The following is a 23,505-nucleotide window of genomic DNA, read 5'->3' on the forward strand; positions in this document are numbered from 1 at the left end:
TGAGGAAGGAATTAAAAAAGCACCCTAGTTTAATTACTGATAAAATTTGTTGGGTATAAGTAATTATACGCTGATAAGCAGATTACATGCCCTGGGGGTAGAGACATTACACATTTGACATCCTGTATGCGACGCGTTGAACATATACACGCATGGTCTTCTCCCCTGTGCGTTGTTTTAAGATTAATTCTATGTAAAAAATAAAAAATCAGATAGGGTCTGACCGCTCAATGCCACGGATTTCTTTGATTTTAACAATATTAACTTTAATTGCACCATCTTACATAATGTTAACCCCACCACCAAATGTGTACCATCCGTTGCCATGGAAACCGAAAGCAGTCTATGAGGGGTAATTGAACTGAAAAATTCAACCCATTTTACCAATGTTTTGTTCTTGTGGTATAGAACAAAATAAAAAAAAAATTCTCCATTTCCCATAAAATTTCCCCTTATTTATGATATTTATATCCACCTAAGGTAAAGAGTGTGTTACTGACCACTGTACCAATGTATTATAAAAGTGATTTTTGTTGGATTTCGTTGATGAATTTAGATAATTTGGAAAATACATACAGCATAATCAACTGTCATCAAAGCACGTCCATATCATAGACTCTTAATATATATAAAAAGATTAATGGTGAAACGTAGTGTAATTGATCTATTGTAGCATGACTACTGTAGATTTCGGCATTTTGCCAAAAATTCATACTAATGATAAATAATACAAACCTACATCATTTTCAGTCAAAATGACCAATATGAGTAAAAGATATTTCAAAAATAAACATGGAGAGGTTTAACACATTAATAAAAATAGTTAAAGTGATAAAAACACGTAAACATAAACTGTAATCCCGTAGGACCCCCCCCCCCCCCTCCGTAAACACCAAGTAGATTTTGCAGTCATTTCCATAAACGGGCAATACGACATGTATTGTATTGCCATGTAAACTATTATCAATGTCTAGATAAAGAATTAAGCACATGGATACCATAACAAGAAATGTTTGCAAACATACATATCTCTTCAGCTATGCCATCTGTATACTTGTGTTAAGTTTTATACTACCATAGTCATAGCAAGGGATTACCAGGGTCATACATCAAGGGCACGGTCAAGCTGTCAATGTGTGAATGTTTGCTTCTTTATTATATTTCATAAAACTGGTGATTGGTTAAAGGTGGAAAGTTTCCATTTTCTCTGAAGTTTGAGCATACAGAAATTGCATAATGTACCCTTCTAGTTGACATCAAATGCATACAGTACATCACTGCACTTCCAAGGTGTCCTTTTGAACTGAAAATCACCAAAAGGCTCTATAACCAGTGACCAACCCACGCATGAAATAGCATCACTATAAAAAACGTCTTCTCAAGATATTGGGCAGACACCAATAAATTGTTCATTGTACTGCTTAGTATATGCTGACCTTTAAGAAACCAACATATGACATATCATAATTGAACAACAGACTCAAGATATTGGGGGACACCGTTGCATAGAGTACATTTTTAATTAATTGATTGATTGATCGATTTATTGATGTCATCTGCCACACTCAGCAATTGTTCAGTTATCTGGTGGCGCCCAGATTTTTTTGATTTTTTTGTTGGTGGAAGAGAGAACAAAGATACAATGTACCTGGTAAGAGATCACTGACCTTCCGAAAGTAAACTAGGAAACTTTCTCACTTTTCTACATGTAACTGCATGAAGCTTTAAAATTTATTCAAGTTTGTTCAGTGTTATTGTAATCTATGTTGACATACCAGTAATTAGTAAATTCATAATATTAACACAGAACAACACATTTTTGCAAAGTTTATTATTCAACAAACATGTATCACAATGTTATCCAAACAACACACTCATCTTTTTTAAATCATTATAATAGTGATTTTTTTTCAAATGTTTAGTAATGAATCCTTAATCAGTAGGCTTAGATGAGACTCTTGCAGGAGTTATAGCCTGTTAATTTTGCAATAGTTTAGCTACATTAGTCTTCTGACACCAAAACTGTATCTTAACTAAGTCATGGTGTGTCCTTAGAAGAATAGACTACCAGTTTACTGAATCAGAATGAATTTGTGGCATGAGGTGTGTTCATTGACTGTAAAACTCGCAGGTCTTTTTTTCCAATCTCAAGATCTCTCTTTTGTCTTCTATATTGTATAAGATTCATGGAATGCATCTTCTGATCTTCAAGTTCTAAAAAATGTGTTGAACAAAGATTGAAAAGTTCATCTTATTTTTCACATTTTCATACAGTACATACCTAATTCAATTTGATTAAACTTTCTTTTACCTGTATTTACATGTACAAGATCATTCATGATGCTAGAATAGTAATCACACCAATTAATTAATTACTTAATTGATAGATTACCATCCCCACCAGCCCCTCAAAAATCATATGTGAAATAACCATAGATTGGTATATCTGGCATTAAATTATGCACTTCTGTTGACAAAAACCCGTTTGTCATTGATATATTTCTAAGAAAATAAAAATTAAGAAATGAAATCCTCCCACCTGCCCCATACTTCTCAATGACCCTTGATGATAATCTACTAATTAAGTTGAATTGGCCTAAAGGATCTTATATTTTGATACAGTCTGTATACATGTGTTTATGCTGTATTCAAGAACTATTAATAGTGGTAATACTCATAAATTAACAAGGGGTCCACATACTTTATTGGTTACCTGAGTATTAATCAAATTTAAAAAAAATTATAAGTATCACTATAGCTCTATGGGCTATGAAATTCATGATATTGGAATTTAGCTTATACATATGCAGAAGAGGAATATTAAATCTTCTTGTTCTGCATATTTATAAGCTAAATTCCAATATTCAGCAGCAATATTAAACAAGAGTTCTTCTTTAAACATAAATTCCACAGAAAGTACCCTTACTAATGAAGGACTTAAAACATACTATTTAATATGTTATACACTATATGACTCGATTAGGCTCACATTTACAACCCTCGGTTTTCGAAATTCGCAATTTAGGTACCTTCATAAGCATTCAACTTTATTAAAGGTAGTTCTACCCTCCTGTGATGTCATACGACTTTGCGAAGTCAATTATTTAATAAGAGTTATGCATGACATGAACATAAATTTTGTTCGAGTCCGTTTCAATAGTTATTGTAAAAAATCGTGTTAGCCATATGATATTTGAAACGTACACTATATGAATAATCAGTGAGCTACATTTTTCACAATACTATATTAGTTAATTCCCCCTGATTACAGGGAGTGTGCGGCACATTGCTGTCCTCATTTGATGGTGTCAATTAAGGAACAAATTTAAAATTTGCAATTTCTGATTGCAATCGATTGCTAGTTGAGGAAATTTTCTAAGAATTAAGTGTAATGACTTGAAAATAGTATAACTGAACACAATGTCTCTCTCACTGTTTGCAAGTATGTGACCCTTGTGTGTTTTTCTTTCAAGCAATGTAAGGTCATGATGTAACAAAGTATGTAAATATTAATTATTCCTCCATTTGTTTAGATCAGAATCATGATGTCCTTAGTATATCAGCAATTCTTCATTATTAATTTCTATCAGTATTTTCAACAACCAAATACAAAAAAACATGCAATGCGATATATGCCTAAAAGCACATGTACAATCTCAATTTTACAATGCACAAAACCACTTGTTGATAAAGGTACACCATATGTCAATAAACAAAGCATTTTAATTATCTCGAATTGACATCTCAAGTGTAAAATTTTCGTTAAAATATTTTTCCCAATCAAGCGTCCTAAAGTTCATAATTACAGAGATGAGAACACTTTAAATCAGAATAGTATTTTTGTGATTTCTTCTGTAGATTAGAACCATCACATATTAGTAGGGGTTATCACAAGTGAACAAACTTGAAGGTAGCCTGACTCACCAATATATATGATTTTAACAATCTTTATCTAGAATAGCCACAAAACATTCACACGTTTGATTTATTGTAAATTTGACAGTCTCAGAGAGAGAGAGAGAGAGAGAGAGAGAGAGAGAGAGAGAGAGAGAGAGAGAGAGAGAGAGAGAGAGAGAGAGAGAGAGATACAGGTCATCACTTAGGATTGCATGTATTATCATAAATTAAGCCTAATCCTTTTGAAAATGTCGACATGAAACAAGATTTTATCAATATTTCTCAAATTTAATGATCCTGAAATATATGGAAATGTGATAGGAAACTCCCTGAGTGAATGATAGGTAGGAGACATACTTAAGGTATTCAATGTATAATGACCATATTTCATATCTAATAAATGGATGGTGGAATATTTGTAATCATGGTCTCATTTTGAAGGGTTCATCAAATAAAAATAATCTACCATAGGAATTTTCAAAATTTTGTTTACTGCTTGATTTATTTCACCTAGAATTTAACATTGAAGTATATGGGAAAAGCATGTTTTATTACAATATTTTAAAAACAAATTATATTTTCATACTAATTTCTTGGTAGAAAGTTGCATACACTTTCTTTTTATGAAAATATGAAATAAAATTAATCATTGACCACACACATTTTTAGAAAATTAGATTTTTCTTAATTTTACAAAGGGCAGACAACTATTCCAAAAAATATTAAGTTCAAAAAGGTCAGCTTCTAATCATTTACCAGTCATGTGGATTTCATCTGCTTCGCTTTCATCATTATTCAACAATAAACTTTTACGTTGATATCAATCCTTCAAAATTGTTCATTATCCTTTCATTATACATGGAATACCTTAACTAGTATTATATTGTACACCCATGCAGTAAATGCATGGGCTACTTTAATACAATTTTCAGTCTTCATGTATACCACTATAGCTAAATAGCCTGACTGGCGGTATAAAATAAATTTGGGTTCTCATATGGATACTCTAAGCCAGTTTTCTGATACATTTTATTCAGGCTTTACTTTAGAATTTGAATTCTAAATCAAAAGAATACTTACGTCAATACAAGTTCAAACACGGCAACAGGCAGGGCTTTTTCATATTTTCTATGAATATGTCTGTTAGCCTTCTGATTCCCTGATAATGTTTCTAATCAGATGTATTGAAATGAACCGTCAAATTCCACAACATTTACTTTTTCTACGACTACGTAGACCATTGGATGCTAGAGTCCGGTTACTTTGGCAAAGATCAAACGGATCTGTATTTCACGAAATAAACCGGAATCTGTTAGCACGACTGAAGATAAAGATCTTGGTAGTGAATTAAGTGAAGAAAGGTCATCTGATATTAATAAACTTCTGAAAAAGAAATTGAATAAAAACTGAAATTTCTACCTCCTGTCTTACTGAAAACAAATGAAGGCTGATCATATCCCGAATGCAAGATAGTGTTACAAAGGGCAATAACTCTTTCTGGTGTCTTTTGGTTTGTGCACCAGAGTAAAGTACTGGCTTGTGTGTTTATCTTTGCTTTCTCCGCAAATGTGTGTCTGTACTTTTTTAAAAGTCCGATTCAATACATTTTACTAGCATGCAAGGCGAAGATAACGAACAGTGATCAATCTCATAACTCCTATAAGCAATACAAAATATATAGTTGGGCAAACACGGACCCCTGGACGCACCAGAGGTGGGATCAGGTGCCTAGGAGGAGTAAGCACCCCCTGTTGACCGGTCACACCGGCCGTGAGTTTATACCAAATGACTGGGCAAATATATGTCATCCCTCTCTAAAAAGTACATATATCAAACCCTTATACATCATAAAAATAATTATTTCCATTGTTTTCAAGGATTAAATAAATTTAAAATAAATCTAAAAGCTAAACCCCAGCTCAACATTATTTTTACCATTCTTCTTTTTATAAACAATAGCGATTAATTGTTAATTATTCAAAATATAACATGCATGTACAGATCTTGTCCAGCTGTTGTTAGAGGATCGGTTTCCATGGCAACCGTTGCTAAGTCAAACCTTTGCATATCCTTTTCGTTTTATACCTATTATAATATTGTTACACACAAAGTTTCATCAAGATTTGTAACATACCGTGGTCACTGAATTTTGATAGCTACATAGAATCACTCTTAAGAAAACGTACAGCAGGGATCCAACTGTTGTACATATAAACGATGTTCGATTGAAATGGGAAAACAAAAATCTTTCTTTCATCATAATGCAAAATTTACATTTTTTTATTCTTAAAACATACAAAATAATATTTTGTTATTGATAAAATGTTGAACCATTTCTCGAAGTCTACACAAACACCATTAAAACAGACAGAACATATTAATCTTGCACTCATATACGGTCATTTGTAGATCTATTTGTATTATTTTTTCACTAGCTGTAACAATTATTAGTTCCTAATCCTTATCATTATCTATAGCGTAAAACTCCTATTAAAAAACAAAATTAAATGCTGGTTTTTTGTTTGGTTTGGTTTTTTTTAGAATGAAAAATTGGAGGTGTATTAGATATGCTAAATCCTAAGTATATCTGGTTTTAGTAGGTCCCTGATTTTATTTTTCCTTTTTTCTTAAATGATTTATTTAATATACCGGAATGTAACGCGAGATAGCTGTCCATAAGCAAGCCGTACTTATTTTCTGCCGACGAATAAAATAGCTATTGCACAGTTATTTTGCCCTAGCAGGTAAATAACAGTAGTTCACACCGCGGCGGTATAAATTTACCCCGCAATGAAATCTCGCGGAGGGATAGTGCGTGAAGAATTAGCATACGGCGGGGGGAGCGTGGTTAAATACGGGATAAGAGTTGGACGTACTGTAGGAGGATAAATTATCCCCTGTCGACCGGTCACACCCGCCGTGAGCCCTAAGTTGAAACTAGTGTGCCAAGAACGGCTTAACCATCGATATGAAACACGTCAGACAGCATTTGATTCAATGATAGGTTGTATTGAGGTACTAGATCGTTATTTCTCTTTCTTCACTTCATCCCTCTGTCACTAAGTGTACTAGGAAACTCCGTAAAATGACAATTGTCGTTTCTCGTAAGATATGATGATATATTCGCCTGATTATTACGCCTTTGATCATTCATATATTATATGTGTTATCAAGAATGTTTTTCGAGGAAACTAAGTTTCGCTTCATAAAGATATTCATTGTTCAAGTTCACATAGTTCATTGTGTTCTACCACGATATGTACAGTAAAGTTAAAATCTGCCTTAGTTTGGGAATGAAAACAGGAACTTTACACATTTCTTTGACCAATCAGTTACAATAACATATTTCCGATATTTCAATGTCTGCACCCACAATTCAAACAACTAACACGTGCAGTGTTTGTTTACAAGTAATAATGAACAAAAAAGGCTACAGGTCCCTGTTTATATAAGAAAGTAAAGATTACAAGTATTTATTAATTAAAATTTGCATTAACAGCAGTGATTACGCTTTTGAAATCTGTGTTGATGAAATTCATCGTATTCTCAAATCTGATGAGGAAATTCAGGGTAAAGTGGATGTGTTGAAATCTGCAAGACTAGAGTTAATCAGACACTTATCTAAAGAGAACGGCGTAGTTACAAATATTGTATTGTAAATTTATTACACCGGTGAAGTTAACAAAGAAGCGTTGCAACAACAGCTAAAAAGTGTTCAGTTTGCTCTCAATCGGCAATCCTCAGATTATTCCGATTTCAGGAGGCAATGACCTCCGAATGATTTTCTTTTTACCCGAAAAAAAGCAACGATGTTCACCGATTGGTTGACTACAATACAATAATAACAACATAATGCAGTACCATCCAGACCCAACCTGATACCCAAGCAATCCAAGAAAACGGTCCCGGGGACTGTTCTGGGACTGCTCTCTCAAAAAGTGGAACTCCTATGGGACTTCTCTGGGAGTGCTCCGGGACCGCTTTCTGGGACTGCTTAATTCAGCAAAGCGTGAATGAATCACGTGATGTTATGATTGATAAGAAAACCTTCGATTTCAGGTTATAACAACATGTACATATATATTTTGATTGGAAACTTCATAATTATTTAAATCTGTGTTAGTGTTGTAGTGAAATTAAACAATTCTACAGTGCTGGGAATAAGTAACCCATATCTAACCAATCATTTACAAATTAAAAATACGTGTACACGTAAGTAGAAAGCAGTTGATGCTAGTTTAATATAGACGATAATAAATCATTTAGGCGACTTTAAACACATTTATTTCAATAACCCAGTCGAGTATCCCAATTTAGGTATAAAATTCACAAATCAGTTGCGGATTTAAGGGGAGTGGGCGTCCCCCCCCCCCCCGCTCCTAAAATGTTCAAAGTTAAGGCAAGTCGTGGTATCTTGTTTAGAAAAATGTACCCGCAGAAATAAATGACAAAATCTTTTGATTTCTTCAATTACTTTATTGGGAGAACTTAATGTTTTTTCAAAAACCCGTAAAATTTGCGCCATTTTGCTAATTTCACCTTATTAAAATTTGTAGAAAATAGAACAAATGACTTAAATAGAAGACATATTTCAAGCCCTATACAATCTGTAAAATCCAGATGCTTCCGGGAGCTTCGCCCCCTTGGCCCCCACCAAGGCGGCCTCCAGACCCCCTGCCTCACAACGTGGTGCCTCCCATAACCGCTATTCCTGGATCCACCCCCTCCAAATCGTTGTTTTTATTGGGGGAGGGTGCTTCTATATTTTTCAGTTGCAAGTATATATATAAAAATCAGCAAGGGAGATAAGCCACGATCATCAAAAATCATTTTCGTGATCGAGTACATTTGATCAGCTGTTATGACGTTATAATGCATTAAATAAAAAAAATTGAAAATGAATTATTGTTTAATAAACCTTTATTAATGAATTTCCATGCATAACTATTTCTTCAGGATATCGTTTCATATGACCTTTAAACACATTTATCTTAATAACCCAGTCAAGAAATAAATATAATTATACTACATAATTTTCAGAACCCAAGATACACGTTACCTGAAAGAAGTATTAAAAAATATATAATGAATAACAACAACCAAATTGCCTGACAGAACATGGACGTCAATTGATTTTACCTTGTGAAATTGTGGGATACTTCATAAAAAAAGTGTCACAAAAGTATTTTGAATATGTGCTGTGTTCATGTATAATGTATTGTTTTTCTCTTTAATTACATCTTCGATTTCGACTATCGTATTGACCGTATGACGCGCTCCAGAGATTATCGATAATGTTTATTGATGATCTCACTGTCGGCTTAACTCCTCCAACTAGTTATTCTAACCCCGTCTACTGGTACTGCTGGGACAGCTGGGACTGCTTTTCAGTTTGTTTACTGGGACTGCTGTGGGACTGTCATGGAACTGCTTTCTGTTAGGTTGAGTCTGGCTGATAATTTAAGTACGAACAGTGATCAATCTCATAACTCCTATAAGCAATTCAAAATAGATAGTCCGACAAACATGGACTTCTGGATCAGGTGTCAGGAGGAGAAGCATCCGCTGTCGACTGGTCACACCCACTGTGAGCTCTATATCCCGGTTAGACAAATGAAGGTACCCCTAGCCAAATCAGTGCTCTAGGAACGGCCAAACAATCGGCATAAAACTCGTCAGATAAAATGTAACCCAAAATTAGGCCCTCTTGGCAAACTAGATCGTTATAGCAACTATAGAATTTGCAAAATGCTGACTTTAAACGCTACTTTTGGAACCGCTGCACCATCAACTTGTTTGTCATAAGATTGCTTCGATTTAAAAACTGGCCATAAGCAGAACAAGCACATCGAATCAGTTGAGGGATATAAACATCATATGCAAGTGATAATGGGATATTGTTACATAAATATGGGAAGTTGATGATGGAGAAGCTGAAATCATCCCGTTTGTCATAAAGTTGAGTTGTTAGTTTGCGGTTAATATCTATTTTCAATCAAATAAATGATTAAATATGTTTGAACTAGAGTAAACCATCTTCGTGTATTACATTGTATGTAACAGCAGAATTTTACAGGATTGATAATTGAATTACACTTAACAGGAGCTCTTTCGTTTGTCGATGGCATAGGAATAATTACAAATAACTCAACAGATTGTCTCGGTAAACATCTCTTTATAGTGAGAAAGAATATATAAATGCAACCAATGCTTGTAGTGTAGAGAAAATGATTCAATGTATCTCCTCTCCCGTTTCCATTTTTACAGAATCTGCAGAAATCCTAAATAAGCCTTGGGTAATTGAATTAAGATTATGCTAATTGGATGTTAATATCTATATCTTTCTGCTTTAGATACCTGTATGGTAATCGAATAACAACGTTACAGAAAGAGGCATTTGCTGGATTGGTGAAACTAGAAACACTGTAAGTGGTTTTTCTTTCATTTTATATGAAATGTGGATAGTTTTTTTTTTAGTTTCACTGTTTTACATCTGTTTGATCTGAATTTCTCGTTATAATTATAGAACATATACGGTAGTTTGATACAGAATACAAATGTTCACAAATGTAATATCTGGTGTATCCTGGATAGAATAGCGTGTTTGTCTCTCTCTTAATTTCGATTTTTATAAGATTGCTGAAATTGTCAATGTTCATTATAAAATTATATTTGCATTTGTAACTGTTTTCTCCTACATAACACTATTACGAGCATTACTTATTTATCCCTGCATAAATCCACTACGGGGTCAACAGAGGTCATGGCTGTGCGTATGAACATTTGTTAAAAGTAGGTAACATGTACTACTTTTACTAAGGCAATACACATTTAGCAATCGCTCTCACTTACTGCAGAAATCTATCAATAAATGAAATCAACATCACAAAATGTATTTATGGTTTTATTTGTATTCAAAGCATTGGACTTTCATCCATAATTAATTAAAGCATTTCTGTAAACAACATTTTACTAGCCTATTGTATGTATAAAATTTTGTCTGCTACAACTTCACCCTGGTCATCGGTGATATGGAATTGTACCTACTGCTAGACGATGACGTAAGGCTTTAGCAAAAAGGATGTATGACCGATAAGTCGTCAAAGTACATTAAGACCTGCACACCGCACTGTTTCCGTGCCATAGCAGCCATAGGTGATTGATGTCGGTTTCCAAGTTTATCTCGGGACATCAAAGCGAGGCGTCCTTAAAAACCTATTGCTCATGTTTGTTAACAATCACATATCCAAATCCAAACCGTCCCTTACCTTAACTTCGTGCAGTTCCACATTCGATTCTCTGCGATGTTCGTTTTTTTCCGGAGATTCATCTGCGCTGCGTCCTCTGTCCTGTCTATAAATGATTTGCCTACACCTAACGACTGCCGCCCTGTTCTTCATGTTCCTCCACCTCAAGTTAACTCCGTAATATCCACCGAATATCTTTAAAAGTCGGTCTTCAACGTCTTCACTTTTCAAAAGTGAAAGTGCATCACAACTGTAAGTGTAATATTGCGCACCCCCGTTTGAATCATAACCCCCCCCACCTAAAATTAGACATATGGAAGAGTTTTCCATTATATACTCTCGAGTTAATGTATAAGTATATGTTGATATACTTGCTTTCTAGCGTCTTAATAATTAAAACAGTTCTTCATTTCATGGAACTTTGTTTTGTGTTATCGTCATTTTGAACATCTATGACGCTTCGTTGTGGGCGTCAACAATTTGAAATGTATGGAAACGTGTTGTTAATACAATTCAGCAATGTTACCGACCAAAAATGTAAATATAAGTAATAAGGTATCATTTTAAAATATTTATCGGGATATAAATACGGGTTGGTACATGATTAAATTTTCAAAAAAGCCCTTCGGGCTTTATGTAATTTGATCACGTGACCAACCCGTATTTATATCCCGATAAATATTTTAAAATGATACCTTATTTCTTAATAAATTTCTACAAATGAATTAAATATATCAAATACAAGCAATAGGAGTGGTATTATGATACCAAATCTATGTTCTTTGATAAACACCTGCCTTCTATATTTTCCCTATATGAAGTGGAAATCGGGATCTAATCTGCTGAAACCAAGCGTTTATACCACAGATTCAACAGAAGGCATTTCAAAATGTATTCCGTAAGTAAATGGGTTATGATAGAAGGGTTTCAACAATCTCACTTCAAGTCAAAATTTTGCAAATTCTATGGTCGTTATAATAATTCAGTTTGCCAATAAACCTATAATTGTGTCAAATGCTGTCTGACGAAATTCTTACTGGCGGTTAAGCCGTTCTTGGACACTGATTTTGACTATGGATTACTTAGTTTACCTGATCAAGATCTAGGGCTAACGGCGGCTGTGATCGGTCAACAGGGGGTGTTTATTTCACCTTGACACATGATTCCACCATTGATATATTCATGGGTCCGTGTTTGCCTAACTCTTTATATTATATTCCTTACAGGAGTTGTAAGAGTGTTGACTGTTCGTTTTCTTAACATTTCATAGGTTTCTTTTTATTTATTTTGCTATTTTCTTACCAATATCGGCGATGGATTTAGTTCTCTTAGACCCTATTTTCACCTTAGATGTCGCGTAGTTTATTTGTCCTGCGACATAATTTACTTCATTTTTTTCTCTGTCAAAATGAATTAATGTACCTAAAATAAACAAGCATACCTATTTACTACTTATGAATACCGGTATCAGAAATGGTCAGATTGAGGATCTTTTGAAAGAAGTAAAGAAATTGATTACAAGTGATTTGTCCAATCTAATCTCAAGATGTAAACGTCCAAACGTATTTTTAGAGTGCATATATCGTGCTTATTACCGCAATACCTACAGTCGATTTACACTAGGCTCCTAATCACACCTCTAGTGTATCCAGGGATCCGTGTTTGTAAAACTTTTGCATATAGAACTTATGAGATTTGTCACTTCTCGTTGTCTTCTCCTTTCATTCTGGAGAATTCTCTTCTAGCACAGACAGTGTTAAGACAAACAAGTATTACGTCATCTGTCTATTGGACTGACAAACATCTTTCTAAAATTTGAAAGTCTAGAATCATGTTCTGATCACATATATTAATCACGTACAGTGAACTACACGATACTAGAAAACAAAGATAATTCAGACTCATTGAAACACTGTTAAATGGATGAGGGGGGTGTAAAACATACCGTTGGGATATTTATACCGAATTATTTTGACCTGATCAAGATATGAGGGAAGGGATAGATAAAAATGGTAAATATACGCTTTATTTCGGAGGAATGTAATTTAATAATGTCGGTATACAGTATGCAAGAGTCTACAAGTAATAATACTTTAACTCACCTGAGATGAAAGCTCAAGTAAGCTATTGTGATCGCCTTTTGTCTGTCGTCTGTCAGTTCATCTTTCTGCCTGTTTGTTCCTAAACTGTTCACATTTTCATCTTAGAACTTAGTACAAATCATCCATGGATGAAGGGGAATTAAGTTTGTTGAAATGAAGGGTCATTTCCATTAAAAGGGGAAATAATCTTGAATATGCAAAAATAAGGTGGGGTCATTAAAATTTTTCCTTTGAAGAACAACTGTGCCAGATAAATTCAAATTTAAATGGAAGCTTTCTGACATAGTGCATATTTCAATTTGATAAAATCATGGTCATTAGTGGAAAGGGTTGGGCAACAATAAGGCATCAAAGTTTTACATACAATTGTATAGGGAAAATGTTCTCAAAATCCACTAGGCCTGGGAAGTTCAATTTTACATTAAAGTTCCCAGATATAGGTCAAATTGAAGTTTGTAAGAACATGGCCTCCAAAATAGGGGATCAAATTTTCATATCCGAGTATATAGGGCATATGTTTATAGATCTTTTCAAAACCCACAGGGCCAGATAAAGTGAAAATTTACACGAAAGCTTTCTTACGTAGAGTAGGTCCAAGTTTGTGCAATTCATAATCCTCGAGGGTAGGCTAGAACCACAATAAAAGATCAACGTGTTATATGCTGAATTACTGAAAATGTTTTAGTCATTGCTTTATTATATACATGAAGATAGCAAGCAGTGCATGACCAATCTATAAGATATACAACATTAAGAATCGACAAAACCTGAATATACAAGAGGTGGGATCAGTTGCATAGGAGGAGTAAGTACCCATATTTAGCCGTACATCTTGATCAGATAAACGGAGTATGTAGTCGGTAGTCAAAATCAGTGTGTAAAAACGTATCAAAGTATCAAACCTAAAGATATCTGTTCAGTAGTTACGTGCCTGTGATAATAAATGAGAATAATTCAACGCATGTGAATGTTGCATCCCAGGACAACATTTCATTAAAATAGTCAACTCAAACATGTTAGATTATGCATGTGTAATGATGTGTCTGAATTGGATTTATTGATTTACGTCCCGTCGATAATTTATCAATCGTACTGAGACGTTACCTTCTTAAGGTGAAATACCAGTGTGGGTTCTCTTATCGGGGCAACGCCTGCCACGCCACGGGACATCCGTTCATAAGGTGTTATCTGAAAGAGCCTCTAATTTCACTTCTAAATGCCGAGCGTTTAGGGAAGGAGCAATCACTACCTATGTTAACATTTTAGGTTCCATGTGGTCATGGCGCGAGCAGTGCTCGAACTCACGACCTTCTAGTTACGAACCGAAAGCTGTACTGCTGAGATACCACGACCGGTCACCTTTATTTGATATAAAGTGTTAGAGCGTTTGTTCCATAACTGGGAACCGTCGCGGTGGTCTAACGGTAGAACGTTTGTCCCGCATGTGAAAGTTTGGAGTTCAAATCCCGGCAGCGACAGACCTAAGTCATTATAACAGGTAAAATTGAAAGTTTTACATCAGATGCAAATGTCATGGTTCCTCAAAGACAACCCTTAAAACGGATGTCCCGTCTCAAAATAGATAAGGCACACTGAAGAACCCTCACTGTTCCATTGCCGTTTTGCGCCGAACATAGGACAAAATGGGTAGCTCTTCATCATTAGTAGTGGCATCTCCATCTAACTTAAACATTATCATGAAGGGCGTTAAACAAAATACAATCAATCGTAACTAGAAGGTCATTGTTCCACCTCCGCTCATGCATTGGCCGCGTTATACCTCAGACGTTAACCTTGGTATTGACTTCTCGTTTTTTAACTGCTCGACATTTACAAGTGAGAATCACGGGTCTTTCTGATATGACATAAAAAGTGGAATTACCGTGTCGCAGGAGGCGTTAGCACGCTATTGAACCCTCACTGCTACGGTCCTGATCGCTAGGCATAACTCTAAATATGTCGTACTTCACCTGGAGCTGGTGACGTCTAATTAGGAGTGAACATTTCTCAACAAGACGTAAAACAAACAATCAATCAATTAAGATGAACATTTTGAATGACTCTATCTACACGCACCGGTCATTTAGACTGGAGGCGCTTAACAACAAGAGTAAATAAAACGAATGTCTCTACATCTTTAAAATAACATAAGATAAATTTCATGAATAAAAGGCAAGTTGATTAATGCAAAATAGTTACCATGCTTGTACAACATGAATATGGGTTTTGTGTGCATTTTATACATTGCAATATTTGATGGCTAGCTTTCTGTTCATTATGCAGTGCGATTGTCTTTGTTTTCCTTTGTCATATGCTTCTGTGCTTTTGGACTTGACCAATGTGCCTCCTAATTCTCCTCTGGGCACAAATTGGTTTATTGGATATTTTATTCTATATCCCGCATACGATCTAATTAAAATTAGATCATTTGATCCACGCTCGTATACCACTGCAGAAGGTAAGGGATCTACTTTTAATTTGATTGATTCCGAATCTGTACATGTATGTGTAGCTCTACTCGCTCCATTGATCCGTATAACAATTACACGGCTGAGAAAATATCAGATTCAACTTTTTCCTTGTACAATTGTATACAAATGTCTAATGACCATTCATCTTCATGCGATTACATCACCTCTTTAAAAAGAAAATTCCAATTCTTTTTATGATAATTTAGATTTTGTTGGAATGAATACTTATCTTGATCAGATAAACGAAGTAGTCGATGGTCAAGATCAGGGTGCAAAAACGTATGCGATGTCATCAACCTAAGTTAACCGCTTTAGTAGTCACGTGCCCGTGATACTAAATGAGAATAACACAATGTACGTGAATGTTTCATCCCAAGACGAAATTCCATTAAAAGTAGTCAACTCAAACGTGTTAGATTATACATGCGGAATGGCGTGCCTGTATTAGATCTATTGTTTTACATCCCGTTGAGAATGTATCAATCATACTGAGACGTTACCTTCTTGAGGTGAAGTACCAGTGTGGGTTCTCTAAACGTGCCAATGCCTGCCATAACACATCCGTTTCACGACCTTCTACCTACGAAATGAAAGCTATACTACTCATATACCACGACTGGCCACCTTTATTTGATATACTAGAAGTAAACAAACATCGTAAATAATACGTCAGCATTAATAACGACCCATTTTTCATTATCTTTGTGTCTTATTTAAAATGAAACCGGTCGCGATTGCTCAGTGTTAGAGCGTGATCTAATGGTAGAGCGTTTGTCCCGCATGTGGAAGGTCGGAGTTCGAATCCCGGGGGTGACAGACCTAAATCGTTATAACAGGTAAAATTGAAAGTTTCATCGTCAATGCTTTACATCAGGTGCAAATATCATAGTACCTCGACGATGACCCTTAAAACGGATGACCCGTGTCAACATAGATAAGACAAGCTGAAGAATCCTTACGGTTCAATTGCCGTATGCGACGAGCATAGGACAAAATGCGTAGCAATTGATGTGATCATGGCCCGAGCGGGGCTCGAACTCACGGCCTTCTAGTTACGAAGCAAATGCTCTACTATTGAGCTACCACGACTGCCCACTTTAATTGGATATATTATAAGTACAGATACGTTGTAAATAATACGTCAATGTTTATAACGCACCATCTTTTTTAATCGTGGTATTTCCATTATTATGGAACCAGTCGCGATAGCTCAGTGATAGAGCTTTCGTTTCGTAACTGGGGACCGCCACGAATGTCTAGAGGCAACGCGTTCGCCCAGCATGCTGAAGTTTGGGGTGGAAATCCGGGTGGGGAGAGACCCAAGTTATTTAAACAGGTAAAAATAAAAGTGCCATCACCAAACGCTCTTCATCGGTATTGGTGACGTCATCACCTGAGTGAAACTTTTTCGAGAAGGACGTTTAAGAAAACCTCGAGAAGAACGTTAAACAATGAATCGTAACTAGGAGGTCGTGAGTTCCACCTCATGCCTTGGCAGCGTTAAACGTCAGTCGTTAACATTGGTAATGACTGCTCGTTTTTTAAACGCTCGACATTTAGAAGTGAGGATCACGAGTCTTTCGGATATGACCGTGAAAGCGGAAGTACCGTGTCGCTGTAGGCGAACGCGCGCAAAAGAACCCTCACTGCTACGGCCATGAACGCTAAGCATAACTCAATATCTTGTACTTCACCTGTAAATGGTGAGGTCTTAATATGAGTGAATATTTCTCAACGAGATCTAAAACAGTTGGTCAAGATGAACATATCTTCTTGATTAACCCTATTCCTACCGCACCGGTCAATATGACTGGTAGCGTTTCAAAACAAGAGTACATAAAACGAGAATATCTAAATCTCTCAAACCAGGAATATAAGATATATTCCGGATTCAATCTAATTAGAATTAAATCCTTTGATATGTCCACTTATACAGCAACACACGGTCAAAGGATCTAGCTTTAATTAGATTGATTTCGAATCTGTATATGTATGTGTTGGTCAAACGATATAACCATTACGCGACTGAGAAAATATCAGATTCAATTTTTTTTCGTGTACAATTTAATATAGATACATATGGAGTATTCTTCTTGATGGAATTATCCCCCTTAAATATCAAGCCTTTTTATGATAATTTAGATTTTTATTAGAATGAGGACTTTCAGATTGTATTGATAGGAATGTATTTCAACAAGTCAGTGTTCCTGAATTCAGATTTATCAAGATATCTTTATTCTTGTGATACTTGTCGAGTAATAAGATTACTTGGACTGTAAGTATATCTAGATGACTCCTACACAGACTTTGGGATCTGAGTCTACATTTCAAATGCAATTGCGGGAAATATGTGATCAAGAACGTTTCAATGTGAAAACGTTATGTCAAGAATCATATCACAGTGTAAGGGACACACAATCCATATTAACCCCCTCTATATTTATCTCTCTCCATCTCTCAATCACAAAGTGTATGTTTACCATAAGGGGCATGTGTCAATTTTCTGATGATATAATCATATTCTTATTCATTATTACGCCTCACATCATTGATATCATATTTGTTATCACAAGCTGTTCATTCAGTTCGGCTTCGTACAGATATTCATCGTTCAAACTCATATGATACATTGTGTACTACCACAATGTGGATCGACAGTCCTGTTAAAGTCTGCCTTAATTTGAGCATGAAAAATAGCATCTATACCACATACAATTGATATTATATTTTTTTTATCGCAAAATACGGTTCTTTTGAGATCTCTAATAAAGCAATTAATAATAATTCTTTTAGAAAATTCCTAAGTATTTTTTCTTATCTTCTCTCACGAACAATAGACACTGAATGAATTTAACTGCTGTTATAAAATTTAGAAATTCATTTCAAAATTAAGGATTATCTCCCTCACGTATACCTCTTATCCTTAGACGAATTTAACTCCACTTTTTTGGCACGCTGTTTTGGCTATGATAGCTTTAAAACTTTGTTGTTATTTCGGATTTCAAACATTTCGGTTGAGTATCACTGAAGAGACATTATTTGTCGAAATACACATCTGGGGCATCAAAATTGGTACCGTATAAGTTTTACTGAATAAAGGAATATTATGGCATGCAATTAAACACTGATATTTCACCCTAAAATTCTGCTATATGTTTAAGAAAACTGATTCCAATCTATGTTTGCTAAATACTCTACTGTCCTTGTCTATTTTTCGTTTGTTACGTATTGGCTGAGTTCTTCAAAACAGGTCTACAATGCATATTGCATCTCCATCGCTTTTTATTATATTTTGATGAGACTGAAGAAGAATGGAGTTTATGTACATTTAATCAATGTTGATGGTTGATTGATTGACTCTTGTTTAACGTTGCTCTTTAGAATTTTTCACTCATATGAAGACGTCACAAAGTCCGGTGAAGGGCGTCAAATTTAGGCCTATGCTAGGTGCTTACAGACATTGAGCAGTGAGGGTTCTTCAGGTTGGAACAGCTACTGTGACATCCACTGTTTAGGTTATCTAAGAGGACGCATGATATTTACACCTGCAGTCGAAATGTATGACTAAATTCAATCAAATATCTAAATGCTGTAAATTGTGTAATGTAATATATTAATATTTCTGCTTTCGTAATCGGGATCGAGATGCCAAAATGAAGCCTACGATATGGTCGACATTTCTGATTTCGCTTATTTTGAACTTCGGTTATATTGAAAGAAAAGGTTTGGTCCCGTGAATTTCAATATATCCGGAGTAAGCTGTATATATTCTGGATGTAAAACTTATATGGTACCAATTTTGATGAACCGGATGCGCATTTCGACAAATAATGTCTCTTCAGTGATGCTCAACCGAAATGTTTGAAATCCGAAATCCAATCTAATTAAATTTAGACCCTTTGATCTGATCACGTATATTGCTACATAAGGTAAATGGATAAACTTTTAATTAGATTGATTCATAATCTTTACATATATTGGTTACTATTACAATAAAACTCGAATATAGCGAACATGGATATAGCGAAATTACGGCTATAGCGAAGTGAAATCGACTTCCCCGGCAAATTCTTTATATATTCTATAGAAAAATCTGCATTTAAAACGAACACGGATATAACGAATTTACGGATATAACAAAGTAAATCTATATTCCCCTTCGATGAAAAATGAACGTAAAAATAACCTTTTATAACGATTTTTTTTTTCATTCAAACTTGTGATTTTTAACAATCGCTTTCTATGACCTTGAAAGATCCACACTTATTATGGAATTCCTGTTAGTATATTTTCAAAAGAGGTTGTTAATGCAAAATAATACTTACACATACATTTAGCAAATGTATCGTCGGTGTTTCCTATTCTCGTTAATTAAATTTGAAGCTTGGTTGCATTTAGTTTATCATATACCCCTTTCTATGTGTAAAACAACAAGTAAATTACAAATACGATCGACTTAAGAGTCCATCAAGAAAAATTATCATATATAAATCAGTGTGTATAATTCTTGTATAAAAATATGTCTTCTAGAAATTAGGCTTATTTTTCTTAGAGACAATAAAACGCAATTATATCAATTGCTGCTTTCTTATACAACTGATATACATGATACTGATACATGTATATATACTGATATACATGCAGAACAAATCAGTTTTATAACCAATGCGTTATATTTGAATTATGAATTCGCTATAAGAGTATAACAAATTATGTTTATAGTGAAGTTTTAGAGAGTGTCCACAGAAATTCGCTATATCAAAGTTCTACGGTATAAAGTAAAAGAATAATTAATAATTAATCATTTTAGAAAACACGACTTTATTTTCCTCATTTTCTCTCACGAACAATACACCGATCCACTGTCGCAACATATACCCCGCCCACCATGATTACGTCATAGCAACAACGGAAACTCAAACAAAGAAAGTAAACAAGGGCGGCGACTGCAAACGCTTGCGAGTTAATCCCGGTTAAACTTTTGTTAGATTAACTTAAACGCGTTTTCATTTCATCCCGTGTGAAAGAGAAGGGTTGATTTTATTAATTCAGTTTGTTTGATATGCTATCAAATTAATTCATTTTACCCACAAAAGCGAAGACATCACATCGAAACGACAGGTCCGGTGTTAGGATGACGATCCTCACTTGGGTTTTGTAATGCTTAATTCTCATTGTTCTTGCCAAGCAGGCTGTTAAGATTTGTTTTTATACATTTATTCCATAATTTACATTCCTTTGTCAGTACCTTGATTGAAAGTTGTGAGCATGTCGTGATGATTACCGTTTCGGTAAATTCGATAAAGTGATGATCACCCACTTACAGACTGAAGGCCCGTTCAGATATGGATATCAAAATGAGCGCTCCCATATTCTTCTCTTTTTAATCATTCGATCTATATACATTTATACTAATATTGGCCTCATAATAGATTGCAGTTGTCTGCATTTAACTATTCTGTAAAATACAAATAGCAACAATTATACTACACTAGCCTACCCAATGGTACTATGAATAATTTTGTTCAATACAGTATCTGGAACGTATCTCATATACATTGGTATAATTGTACAGCAATGTAAACAGGGGAATATTTAGATGGACCCCCTCTACTTGTGACAAAATAGAAGTAGTAGATGTGACATTATACTTACAGAAGAGTGCATAGAAAAAAAACAAATCAATTAGTTCTTGTTATTTATTATAATATGACCTAAGAAGTTTTTCAACCATGGTATTATTAAAGTCCAAACCAACCCCAAGGAAGAAGAAATTCGTTGATGCACGCAAATAAAATCAAATTGAATAAGAAATAAACAGCAATGGCTATCACTAGGAATTCCGTTTATTTTAATTAAATAAATGTGGCAATATAATGGTCACAATCATTAATGGTTTTGAACCTACGAGGTGAAAGGTGTTACGAAATTTTCCATTAATTCATATAAAAATCCTGATGCAAATCTTGATGATATTAAAATGCTTAAACTTGATCTACTATTTCGGCGAAAATAGATTTGTATAAGGATATGTAGCAATCTAATTAAAATCATATTCTAGGATACGCTAACAATCGCTATAATAGGATCTGACATAACCCCATAGGGGGTCATGTCTGCATGACCTTTCGCTTGGAATATTATGAGAATTATCAGTCAGATTGCGCCATACAGATACTGATGGCTATTTAGGCGGTCCCTGGCAATTCGTAAACAAATTGCTGTAATCTCTCTCCCACGAAGTTTATTCCACAGTGTAAAATTGTATATTCACGCAAATTTTTTTTTAAACTTTCACGATAACGCCTAATCTATTCCCTTCATACAAAGAACAAAACGTACGATATGAAATACACCCAAATCGATTTATGTATAAATAGAGATGGGTACGATTTGAATACTTTTCAAGATGGTTTACTTAAATAACGCGAAGAATATAACGCCAGTCGACGTCAACGGTGCATTGTGACGTCGCATTTACCTGCGATGTTTTCTTTCAAACCAAACAATAGCAGCCACTTTCCTTGAATTGTGAACACCGACGATTTCAAAGCCGATACACTGATTGGCTGACGTAAAGTTCATCCCTAATCTGGTTATGTCAGATCTACTTACGCAGATTATACGGCGCGGATCTAAGAAGTCTGATTTTAATTAGATTGGGATGTGTAGCAAGGGTATTGTATTGACAACAATCTAGTCTGACTAAAGCCAGCCCCTACTAATTAAAATGTTGTACAACGATGTGAATTTGTATGGGAGGGCTTTAGTCAGACGAACACCAATCCATTGAAAGGATTTATTCTTCAAATATCATGTCCGTAATTAGTCTCTTTAGGGGTTTCAACAGTCTTGATTAAAGTCAGCATTTTTCAAATTCTATGATCGTTATAACGGTTTAGTTCGTCAATACAACCTTTCATTGGGTCAAATGCTGTCTGACGTGTTTCATACCGATTGTTGGGCCGTTCTTGGCGCACTGGTTTTAACTACGCATAACTCCGTTTACCTGATCAGGATATAGGGCTTACGGCGGGTGTGATCGGTCAACAGTGGATGCATACGCCACCTTGGCATCTGATCCCACCTTTGACATATTCAAGGGTCCGTGTTTGTCTAACTCTTTATTTGATATTCCTTATAGGAGTTACGAGATTGTTCACTGTTCGTTTTCTTCATTTTTTATAGATTTCTTTTTAGATATTTTGTTATTTTCTTACAAATATCGACGATGGGTTTGGTTCTCCCAAACCCTGTTTTCACCGTCGCGTACTTTAGCTGTCTTGCAGGATAATTTACTTCATTTTCTTCTTTGTCAAAATTAATTAATGTACCTTAAGTAAACAAGCACACTCTTTTTACCACTTATGGATATCAGAAATGTTCAGATAATGATTTTTTAAAGAAGTAAAAAAATTAATTACAAATGCTCTGTCCAATCTAATCTCAAGATGTAACAATCCAAACGCAATTATGTAGAGGGCATATATCGTGCTTATTACCACAATATGTACAGTCAATTTATACTAGGCTCCTGATAACACCTCTGGTATATCCAGGGATCCGTATTTGCCCTATGTTTTTGAATTACTTATAGGAATTATGGGATTGGTCATTGCTTGTTTTCTGGAGAATTCTCGTCTAGAACAGAGTTTTAAGATATATGAGAAAACCATGTAAACATATACAACTGAAGGAAATGGTGGTCATCAATATTACTTCTTATCATTTATATCATTTGAGTATATGGATGGAATAATTATAACTTGAGGTCAATTTATTGACACG

General features: G+C 34.9%; 1 protein-coding gene across 28 annotated transcripts in view; it reads left to right on the forward strand.

Annotated features, from left to right (window-relative positions):
• LOC125666552 (leucine-rich repeat-containing protein 15-like) overlaps positions 1–23,505 on the forward strand; it is a 412,115-nt gene that overhangs the window by 275,009 nt on the left and 113,601 nt on the right. For 26 of the 28 annotated variants that reach the window (XM_056151679.1, XM_056151700.1, XM_056151697.1 and 23 more), the window contains one exon: positions 10,251–10,322. The exons of the other annotated variants lie outside the window; for them this stretch is intronic. In XM_056151679.1, coding sequence (XP_056007654.1) covers positions 10,251–10,322 — 72 coding nt within the window. The remainder of the gene's footprint in view (positions 1–10,250; positions 10,323–23,505) is intronic. 28 annotated transcript variants of the gene reach the window in all.

The sequence above is a fragment of the Ostrea edulis genome, chromosome 10 (genome assembly GCF_947568905.1).
Source record: "Ostrea edulis chromosome 10, xbOstEdul1.1, whole genome shotgun sequence".
In the NCBI taxonomy this organism is placed as follows: Eukaryota; Metazoa; Mollusca; class Bivalvia; order Ostreida; family Ostreidae; genus Ostrea; species Ostrea edulis.